This window comes from Osmerus mordax, chromosome 7 (genome assembly GCF_038355195.1).
Source record: "Osmerus mordax isolate fOsmMor3 chromosome 7, fOsmMor3.pri, whole genome shotgun sequence".
NCBI classification, from domain to species: Eukaryota; Metazoa; Chordata; class Actinopteri; order Osmeriformes; family Osmeridae; genus Osmerus; species Osmerus mordax.
In genome coordinates this window covers 13252055-13263015 of record NC_090056.1, presented here as the reverse complement: position 1 = coordinate 13263015, position 10961 = coordinate 13252055, and the positions used below count along the sequence as shown (strand labels likewise).

General features: G+C 44.6%; 1 protein-coding gene across 1 annotated transcript; it reads right to left on the bottom strand.

Moving 5' to 3' along the window:
- Positions 1 to 10023: 10023 nt before the first annotated feature.
- LOC136946417 (class E basic helix-loop-helix protein 23-like) lies at positions 10024 to 10707 on the bottom strand. Its single transcript, XM_067240745.1, has one exon. It carries the CDS (start codon positions 10705 to 10707, stop codon positions 10024 to 10026), a length of 684 nt encoding a protein of 227 aa, XP_067096846.1.
- Between the last annotated feature and the right edge of the window lie 254 nt (positions 10708 to 10961).

The following is a 10961-nucleotide window of genomic DNA, read 5'->3' as shown; positions in this document are numbered from 1 at the left end:
TATGGCCTCCAATTTGCCCTAAGAACACATCTATCAAACATGCGGTAGTGTTGCCCAGCACTGGTGTCCAGGGTCAGCTGCTGCAACCTAGCAGAGGCACACATGAAGACATCAGAACCAGGCCATGTCAATGAGGACATGTACACTACTGCATGCACTTGGAATGGTGAGGGTTGTTGGAGGGGATACGTGTGTGTGTGTGTGTGTGTGGGGGGGGGGGGGCGGGGTTGTCTAAAAGAATGGGATATCATGTCTGTTCAGGACTCACACACAAAGACACACTTGTGAATGCAGATGACAACAATAGTGAGAGTGAGTCACGGGGGTTGGATGGTTTGATAGGATAAAGAGGATTAGATCATTAAGGGGTCGGCTGAAGGAAACATTCAGGAGTACTGCATGTCTAAGCCCCTGCTACATCTACAGCCATGTCAATGAGCCTCTCAGATCAGCCTAACACCTAGTCCCTCTTATTCTTACACATGGTGGAGTCAGGGACCGAGTGTGTGACAGACATGGCAGGTGTGTGTATATACATGGGAGTCAGATGGCTGAGCGGTTAGGGAATCGGGCTAGTAATCCGAAGGTCGCTGGTTCGATTACCGGCTGTGCCAAATGACGTTGTGTCCTTGGGCAAGGCACTTCACCCTACCTGCCTCGGGGAAATGTCCCTGTACTTACTGTAAATCGCTCTGGATAAGAGCGTCTGCTAAATGACAGCAAAAAAATATATATATGTGTCTGTGTGTGCAGAGTGTGTAGTTGCATTATTTACAGGAGGCACAGCTGGGGTCCATGCTCTTAGGTTAACATGCTGCTGGGTCACTAGAAGGCTATAATCCACATCATCACCACACACTTGCTGCCACCCCCTGCTTCGTTAATCCTCACAGTGGCAGGCTCAACTATGACACAAGAGGGGTCAGTTGCCATTTCACCAACACACACTGACAGACACCCTCACAGCCATGGGCAAACCCCCCTGTCTGTCGGCCTGTCTGTCGTCTTCAGGCTTCCGGACTCCTGCCAGGGTTTCACGGCTTTCTCCTTTCTCTTCTTGAGGCTTTTTCATCCCTACTTACTCTCACCCATCCGTTTATGTGTAATCTGTCTCTCCATCCATCAAGGAACATTACTGCAACTAATCCATGTCTTTGTTAGCTCTGCCACCCCCCATTAAAAAGTTGAAGACAAGAATCCCTTTCTCTCTGCCCCTCTCCACTCTAATCCACAGAATTAGGGTCACCAGCCCTCCTCCTCTCTCTACATGCTACCCCAACTCTTGTAATCCCATGGTGTGCATGTGACACGGCACCCCCCTCCCCACCTGCATCCCTATAAAACAACCCCACACATCCTACTTCAAGCCTCAAAACCCCTAAAACATACTGTACCCTACCACATCCACACCCTCTCATCCAAATGAACTGCCACGGTTCTGCCAAAATTCCTAACAATATATTGTCCATGGCTTCCTCCCCACACCGACATATCAATGCATCCCATCTAATCTGCCCCCCCCCCCCCCCACCCCCCTGAGATCCCCATCTCACACTCCTGTCAGCCAGCAGACTACCACTGCTTTACCTCTGCAAACATGATTAAATCTCACAATCCAGTGAGCCCCATGTTAAATCCTCTTAACCTAGACATAATACATATCTGCCAAACACAAGAAGCTCAATCAGAACAATCCAGCCGCTCAAGACCTGCCCCTCCTGCATAGCTCATCCCATTGTCATGATTAAAATAAAAATGGAGTTGGGAAATGTTCATAATACAAGGAAGATCAGCCTTGTATATTGTGAACATGATGTGTCTGCTTGTGTGTGTGTGTATGTCATGTAATTCCCTGATAGGGATCATAAAGTATTGTTTTGTTCCATTGTTTGCAATATCAATAGAATGATGCATGTGGCGGATTGGCTTCCTGTTTGCCTTTGACCAAATAAATCTTTCCATCACCATATAAACATTTGTTTATGTGTAGGGCTGTTTATTTTCCAGGTACATGTGATGGCATCTGAACCCGAACACAAACTTTAACAAACCATTCCCACAAATCCCTGTATTCAGATTTCCAAACAATGTATGTGTGTGTATGCAGGTTCAGTCTTACGGTAAGAGCCACACTCCATATTACTGCTGCTTCACTGGACTTCCTGGGATAATCCTTAACACAACAGAGGGAACGGCAGGTGACCTGGACAAAGCAACATCCAGTATGGAACTCCATTTACACACAGACACACAAACATACTCACAAACACACCCATACAGACCTTCACTCCAACACTCTCCTGCATGCACACATATGCACACCTTCATTCATGAACAGTCTCATCCAATTACTGCTTCCTGCTTTGTTTCCTTCTCATTCCGCTCAAATGTTCCCTCTCTCACTTTTCTCCCTCCCTTTCCTCGGTCACGCTTCCCTCCTTCTCTCACACCCACGACACAGACCCTCTGCCTGGATCCGTCTGAGGTGATAGGAAAGTGTCATTTAGCCAGCATCCCACCACCAAAGTCATTTACTTCATTAACAGACCTCTTGTGTAATTATAACTGAAACTCACACCCACACACAAACACACATTTCTGTTTGAATAGACTGGTCCTGTAAAGAGAGACTGATGGGCAGCTGTCTCCTGTCCTCAGTCTTTTCAGATCAACCTTGAAGGCCTGAGGAGGGGAGGGGGGGTTCAGGAGATAAGAACTGGGAGATAATATACTGCCCTGTTGATTTATAACACATCATTTATCTATGATTAGTCCATTTGAATTATGGTCATCAATAATTGTCATCACGGTCGAAAAACATGCACTCCCAAGTTATTTGTTTGAGATATTTGGATTCTACTACATAGGTTTCAGGACTTTTTCACGATAGCGGTCAAAACACACAGATGTCTGTACGCTGATATAAACCCTCACAATCAAAACAAAAGGTGTTTTTCTGTTGTTTCATTCGCGAACAAAACAATCGGAAACAATAACGGTGTTACAGGATCGTGCATTCCTGTGTTATTATCCTCTTATTTGCATTTTATGAACAATGTACTTGTGCCATGGCTTATCCAGACACAGCATCAGCGCCTGTACAAGGCATTAACTCTAGCAGTCACTAAGCCAACTCCCTGGTCAGAGCTACCTCTGTGTTCAAGAAGAGAAACAACACCTTCATCTGTCTATCTGTCTCCCACTCAATCATCGCAAGGAACTAGTTAAAATATTCCTGTTCCGTATGTCTCTCTCTCCCTCTCTCTCTCTCTCTCTCTCTCTCTCTCTCTCTCTCTCTCTCTCTCTTTCTCTCTCTCTATTTGCCATGACCAGGGCCACCATCCTGCATGCTATCTTAATATTCTTGAGAAACCTTTCACAGGAAAATAAAATAAATCCATTTTCCATATTAGAATATTTCAAAGGACTTATCCCCTCCACAAACCAGGGTAAATCGCCTCTTACTCCTGCTAATCCTTCAAAGACTGGATGATATTACCTGATACTCAGCTGAACAGTGTGACTGCTATCAACAAGTCACAGCAAAAAAATGTAAGTAGGTCCCCACTGAGATGATTAGAGTGAGTCTCCTGCTCCTCCTCTTCTCTCGACATACTCTCCCCCTCTCCCCTCCTCCGCTTTCCTCCCATTCAGAGTCGATTATGATCCATTCATTCCAGTTCTTAGGATTAGGAAGCATTTATTTCATCTCTCTATCCTACAACTCGTCCAACAAAGCCTTTATAAACTTGGTGTGTGGAGAGAGGAAAAGGGACAACAGGAGAGGAGACGTAAGGACACAACAACAGCTCAGAACACAGCCTCTCCATTGTGGGCACACTTAAGAGAATGAGTTTTAGGACTAGCAGTGATTCATACAATACATATTTAAATGATATTTGGACAGATTATTGACTTGCAAACAGAATATTTAGCCAACTCTTCAGATACTGAAAGACATGTGTCCCCCAACTAACAATTACTTTCCTAAACATCCTGCTTCCTGGTAATTGGTCCTAAAGACAAGAAGAGAATCCTTGAGATTTAGCTTTACAAAGCCCCTCAAGTCCATCACTTTCCTTGGTTGTAGATATTGAATGGCAGAGTCCAGGGCTAAGCAGATGACCTCAATGGAATGAAGAGGCTGTGTGACCCTTCAGGAACTCAGCGCAGTGGGAGAGCATCGGATTCTGAAGAGGACGTTTACTAGTGGCTGAACAGTACCAGTTCATCTCTTCTTTCATGCCTGCTTTTACTGTTAAGAGGATGAGCCTCAAAGCTGTCTGTGACCTCAGCATCCAGTTCTAAGAAAAACAAAAGGAAAGTATCTGCCAAAACAATGGACAACATTGAAAGAGAATGGAAAAATGTGATGTGGCCCATCATTTATAATATACACATCTGAATTGTATTTGCTTGGATTCCTGATATTTAAACCATTGTTTCATTGTTTGGGTTTCACATCTACTTATTGCTTTATCCTCACTTAACAGTGCAGCACAAAACTTGAATGTAAATGTTTGTCTGTGTGTGTGTGTGTGTGTGTATGCATTCAGTATATGAGAGTGTGTGTGTCTATGTGTGTGTGCTTTCTTGTGTGTGTGTGTGTGTGTGTGTGTGAGTCTGGAGCAACTGGAGCATTGAAATGACATGAAGAGTTATTTGGGTCGTAATGAAGCTGCTTAATGAAATCAGTGCCCTTGAAAGTTCTTCATCAATTTCAACCCCCTCTCTCGCTCGCTTGCTTTACCATTCCAGCCTGTCAGCTAATCCACGTGCTCGCCGCAATATTAATTAAACACAGCGTTTCCTGAAGTACTTAAGTGAAGCGCTATCATTGATAATGAGCAGGTTTAAAGGAGTCACATCCTTCCAAAATTACTTTTTAAACCGGCCTTATTAAGCAGAAAATGAGACCCAAATCAGCCTACAAGCTCCTCATTAAAAGCCACTGATCCTTGGCCACGTGCATGTTCCAATGGTTTTAATTAGACGAGCAAGAGACGATCTGCGACAGGAAACACCATTAATCTTGTCTTTCATTCAGAGAGTATTGCAGCCCTGGTCCCATTCACTAGCAGGACCCAGTGGACTCTGACGCCACCATCCCCCTGACCCTGCTGGGAGGACTCGACCCAGAGGGGAACCTCCTGGACCCGCCTGAACCTGAGAGCACCTTCGAAACAGGTTCAGGCTGATGAAGTAGTCACCAAATAAACTCAAAGAATGATGAGACAAATGTTACTGCAGAGAATTAAACAACAACAAGATTGGGAATGTGGGTTAAAGTCAACAGATACACTATACTACGCAGACACACACACAAATGAAGAGAATGAAATGCATCTTCATCTCCTCGCATGTGTTTATGTGTTAGAGTGGAGGATCTGGCGGCTCTGCCTGTCACTGGCTCTACGCATGGAGGATTATGGATGGCCAATTACATGGCTTTTGTCATTAATTAATGAGGATAACGAGCTCCCCCTGCTCCCCACAAACTATAGCCCTCCTCAGCTGGTACCAGGCAGGCAAAGGGGTGCAGGCCCCAGTGTGTGTGTGTGCGTGTGTGTGTGTGTTTGTGTGTGTAGTGTGTTTGTGTAGTGTGTGTGTGTGTGTGTGTGTGTGTGTGTGTGTGTGTGTGTGTGTGTGTGTGTGTGTGTAGTGTCTGTCTCTGGCCCCCTTTCTCTTTTCCCCCTCAAAGTTCCCCACCAGTCCTGAATCTGAGGGACCATTACAGAGATTAGGCTGTGCCAAGGTAACGGATGCCCCCGTTTGTCAGCTCACATCCTCTGTCAAGACCACGAGCCACGAGGGAGGGAGGGAGAAGGGACAGTACATGATAGACATTTAGATGTACAATTAAAAGTGGTAGGAGGGACACAGGAGGAGGTTATCCAAGGTTACCAGGCACAACAATCTGTATTGCTGGTACAACCCGTATTTTCAACATTGATTTGATCCATCACAGGCATCAACACAAGGCATGTTGCCCAACACAGGCACCTCTGAAAGAGGGTCTAATTCAACCTCCTCCACACAGCATCATCTTCAACACTGCCCCAGACTGTGAGGGATTGCTCCCCCGTGATTCCATCCAGTGTTTCCTACGGCTGTTGCCTCTGTCCTCCCCTCCCTCCCAGCAGGCCCGGGGAGTCTGGCTTTACCACGCCTGGTGTCAGGTGCCTTGTGGCGATAGGAAAAACGCTTTGCCTGGCTGCCATGTTTGGAAGGTTTGCGGCCATATGAGCACACAACCCCCATACCCCATTCACTCACACAGGCTCACACACGCCACACACACACACAATCACACACACACAGTCATACACACAGACACACACTGTTCCCTGTCTGTTGTCTGATTAACAATTGTAGGATCCAAGCTCATCCCACTGCACTCGCAGCAACGTCGCCCCAAATCACATGGCTCCTCGGAACCAACTGACTCACCCACTCATCGCTTCCGACAAGGCGGGGCTGGGAGGGACGACAGTCTGTGATGTCATAGAGGAAGGAAACACTGGGGGGTCTTTTCCAGTGGCACCGCGGGCAGAATAACAGAGGCATCAGCGCTTCTCTCCGTCTCTGAAACACATCAACCAGCCCCCTGACACACACACATACATACAAAGACACACAATGAGCACACGCATAGAAACAATCCCCCCCACACACACACACACACACAGATACATTAAGATGTCTGGCCCTATTGTTTATCCAACCCCTTCCCCCTCTTCAACCTGCCCAAACACCCAGTCTGCAGTGTCACTTGGGATCTGAAGGCATATTTTGCCTCCCTGAGCAGATTTGAAAAAATAAAATCTCCACAGAACCTTCCTTATTCAGAAGCACCACTACCCCCACCCCATCCACATTTGTTGCCTTCACCCCCGGCAGTACTGTGTGTTTGGACGCCTAGGCCTCCAGTGTGTGTTTGTGAAAGCGAGTGTGTATTTGTCCTCTATGTATACAAATCTGAACCACAATGTGCATCAGCCACGTAGGCCACCCTCTATGAGAGTTTAATTAAAGAAAACAGGGCTGTCAGAAGCATTAGGGAGAGGTAGGCACTTAAGGGCATATGGTTTTAGTACTACACCATCGGGTTGGAGAAAAGCACAAAAACATACCTCAGAGCTCCAAGCATTGCTAATGAAATCACTCCTATCTGATGCTGCAGAGAAAAACCACAAATGTTTACAGACAGCAGAGCCTGCTGCTTTTCTCTACGAGTGTAGTGTGTGAGTCTACATGCCATTGCTATGGATATTACGTGTGTTATGGTATGGATTCAGAACGTGTGACTGTGAGTGTGAACTGCCGAGAATACTTGATTTATAATTGAATAACCTGCAGTGAGGTATACCATAAGCCTATTTACAAAAACTACAGACATTTGTAATATTAAGACATTTGTTCACAGTACATTCTTCATAAAATGTCATCTTGAACTGAATAAACGAAAGCCAGTAGGCTAATAACAGTAAGTGTTTTATCCATAACATAAACAGACAGAATTCTTATCTCCGTAAAACTGAACATAGGCCAAAAACTTCATTCATAAATGGAACATGTTTAAGTGAAAATATTTCTGAGTTAAAAGGTCAATAGAGATGTTTCTGAAAAGAAAGATCCCAGTGAATCAAGTAACCTACGGCGAAATAGGATACAATGTGGCTTACTTGTTGACGGCCATTAAGATAATATATCTTAACATGAATGCACACTTTTCTGCCCTTACAATCGTATAGGGAAACTGACCAGTCACGAGCCCGTGCAAAAAGACAACCGTCTCATCTCAGCCAATTAGTCCGAGCGGAAAGTGAGTGAACGCAGGGCCCATGGCCTCTCAACAGCGACAGCCTTTGTCACAACGAATCCCCAGTACTCCGACTGTCACATGAGGCTACTGAGGAGTCATATGTCATCAGAAAGCCAATTTGAGATGCCATGAGTGGCGGCCTGTAACGGTTGTGATATTCAGCTAAACTGTTAAAGAGTGATTGCGTGGTAACCCCATGTAGACTGATTTTATGACAAACAATTTGACAGAGGAGCAGAATAGTCAGACATTCCCATTTCCATTCCCAGGTGACATATGGAACAACAGCCGAACACCTGTGTATGAGTAGGCCTATTAGGCTAATTGGCCCTATATCCTATAGTTACTAGCTGTTTCCATAACGTTCTCTCCCTGAAAAACAGCCTACAAAAGAAGCTTATTCGACAGTTACAGAGCAAACAACACATTAAGTTATAGACTGATATTTAGGTCTCGTAGGCCTATTAGCCTATACTGATGACCGTCATATCGGCAAAAACGTAGGCTAATAAGAATAAAAAAAATTTAATTTGTAAAAATATATATATATGTATTTAGTCTACCGGAAAACATCGTTCATAGATTCTTTCAAGTGGGCAGGCAAGAACTGTAGTCTATCCATAACTGTAGTCTCCTATAGCCTAGCGTGCCATTGCCACTCTAAAGTTCATTGCTTAAAGAGAAGAAGGAGACAGGAGTTGAAATCGTGTTAATAACTGGCCTTGGTATGGGTACAACGAGACTTCGCAATCACCCAAATACCGGGAGACAGGTCCTAGGCGCCCGGGGCGCCTTTTGCGCCCTTCCCCTCAGCGCCAACGACCCCACCGAACGCCAACGGGCCCCACCAGCCAGACAAGGCTCGTTTAATAGATATAGATGTGGGCCTATCTCTTCATGTCAAAGGTTGATCACAAGAAGAAATAGAGCGGAGCACTGAAGAAGTTTCGAACTCATTCTAAGTCATTTCTTCCATAACTTTAGGAATATTCGGGGTTTTGTTATCCATGTAAACAAGCACATATGCTTTCTGCTTTATTATTTCAGTTGTAGGCCTATTAATCAATTTCTAATTGTATATAACCTATGTCAAATTGTAATTGTTGCTTCCTAGTATCATTAAATAAATCGGACAACAGTATATGATTTCTTAAACTAAAAATGCTTAACTTTTACGTGATCTGCAAAATATAGAATGTCAATATCTTATTAAATGGCTTAGGCCTAATTTGGTAAACAAAATCGGCCTATTGATGTCAATCCCGTAGGCCTGCGAAAACATGTTGGCAGTTGTAATGAGATTAGTTGGTTTTGTCTATTGGTTTTGTTATGTTTGCTTTTCTTTATTGTGAAAAACCAACGTCCAGTTATAGACTAAATGAATTAGAAAATAAGTCTTCTCCAAGCATAGATATATGTTTTAATTATAAAGACATATAAACAATATGAAATTCGTGTTGCAACACAACCAAATGCTCCATCTTTATACAGGCTGATATTATGTAACCGATACCATAATAGACGTAGCCTACTTAAAGCATGTCATTTTCCACAGTAGTACAATAGGCTACAATCATGTGAATTGTGCAATAACAACAACCAAAATTAAAAATCAAACAAAATCCTTAACTTTGCAAAAATATAAAGTACGTCACACGTGTCTTTCCCCATATTTTATCTGTAAGATAAAATAAAAATCTTGAAGGGGGGGGGGGGGGGGGGGGGGGGGGGGGGGTCATAATCGACAATGCTGCAAAACAAACAAACTTTTAGTTGCTGTCACATCCTTGTCAACTCTTCAGTTAGTTTCTGTTTTGCTGTACCATGTTGCATAGTTAACAAGAAAATGAAATGATTAACATTCTAAACCTTAATCACAGGAGTCTGGACAATAATTCAAATATGTCAGTTACAGTAGCCCAACAGCTGGTTTATTTTAGGGTTGAAAAGAAACACAACAGGTTAAACGGCGATTTGTCATAAATTATCCTAAGCTTTAGTAAACACTGGTTTTATTTTCCATATAAGCTATTTGTTAAATCTGGATGAAACATTGCAGTAATTATTTAAACATAGTTTAGGATTACGCATAGGACAAGGTCCCCAAGCCCTCTCGGTGTTTTTAAAAAGTAACCTATAGAGAGGGTGAGAGGCCAACATGGATGCAGAAGGTAAAGTTCAGAAACAGAAAAATTAAATCAAGGCTTGTCGTTGCAGTGTTTGAAAAGACTCGAAGGTGTTCCAGAGTATGTGGTGCACTTCTCGGCGCAGGTGGCAAGTGTCGAGCCTGAGAACGGGTAAACGGCCGCCTGTCCAAAGGGTGCCAGCGCAGTGGGGATTGGCGAGGTTATGGTCTGTCCCTGGTTCAAATACGCCACCAGCCGCCTCATTTCCTCCAGGGCTTGAGCCTGCATGAGAATATAGTTCTTGGCTAGGAGGAGAGTGGCGATTTTGGAGAGTTTTCTCACCGATGGGCTGTGAGCATACGGGATAACAGAGCGCAGGCCGTCTAGCGCGTCGTTGAGGTCGTGCATTCTTCTCCTCTCCCGAGCGTTGATACTAAGACGCAAAGACCGCTGCTCTTTGGGTTTCTTGGCAAGTGGACCCCCGTGCTTGTCATCGTCGAACCCCGAGCCCCTCTTCCGGGACTCTAGAGTGTCAAAACTGTCGTCGTCTTCACTTGTCTGCTCCCCGCCGCTTTCATTCGATTTGGTGGTCTGACCCGAGAGGAAATCGGCGGCGGGTGTGAGGGGATAGCGCCCAGGAGCTCCAGGACCATGGCCAGCACCAAACCCGAAGGCTGACTGGCCATAGCGCTGAGTTAGGTCCAATAGTGTGTCATTGCTGATAGACTTCAGCAGGTTCTCTTCCCCAGCATTCATATTTCTACTTAACAACTAAACACTTTGAAATGGGAATTTAATGCAGGTATGAATCTATCCGTTTGTCTTTCCCTCTTTGCGGAGAAAAGTAGCCTACTCACAAGTTCTTCGAGTCCTGCTTTTCAAAGCGCTTTCACTTTCAACGCACTCTTTCTTCAACTCACTGCGGCTCTTTTTCAAATAAGAGTCATGAGTCTGACAGAGTTGACCACTTGTACCCCCTCTGTACTCTTGTAAACGATTCCCCTCCGCGT

Coding starts and splice junctions, on each gene's coding strand:
- LOC136946417 (XM_067240745.1), bottom strand. CDS start 10,707: ATGAATGCTGGGGAAGAGAACCTGCTGAAGTCTATCAGCAATGACACA.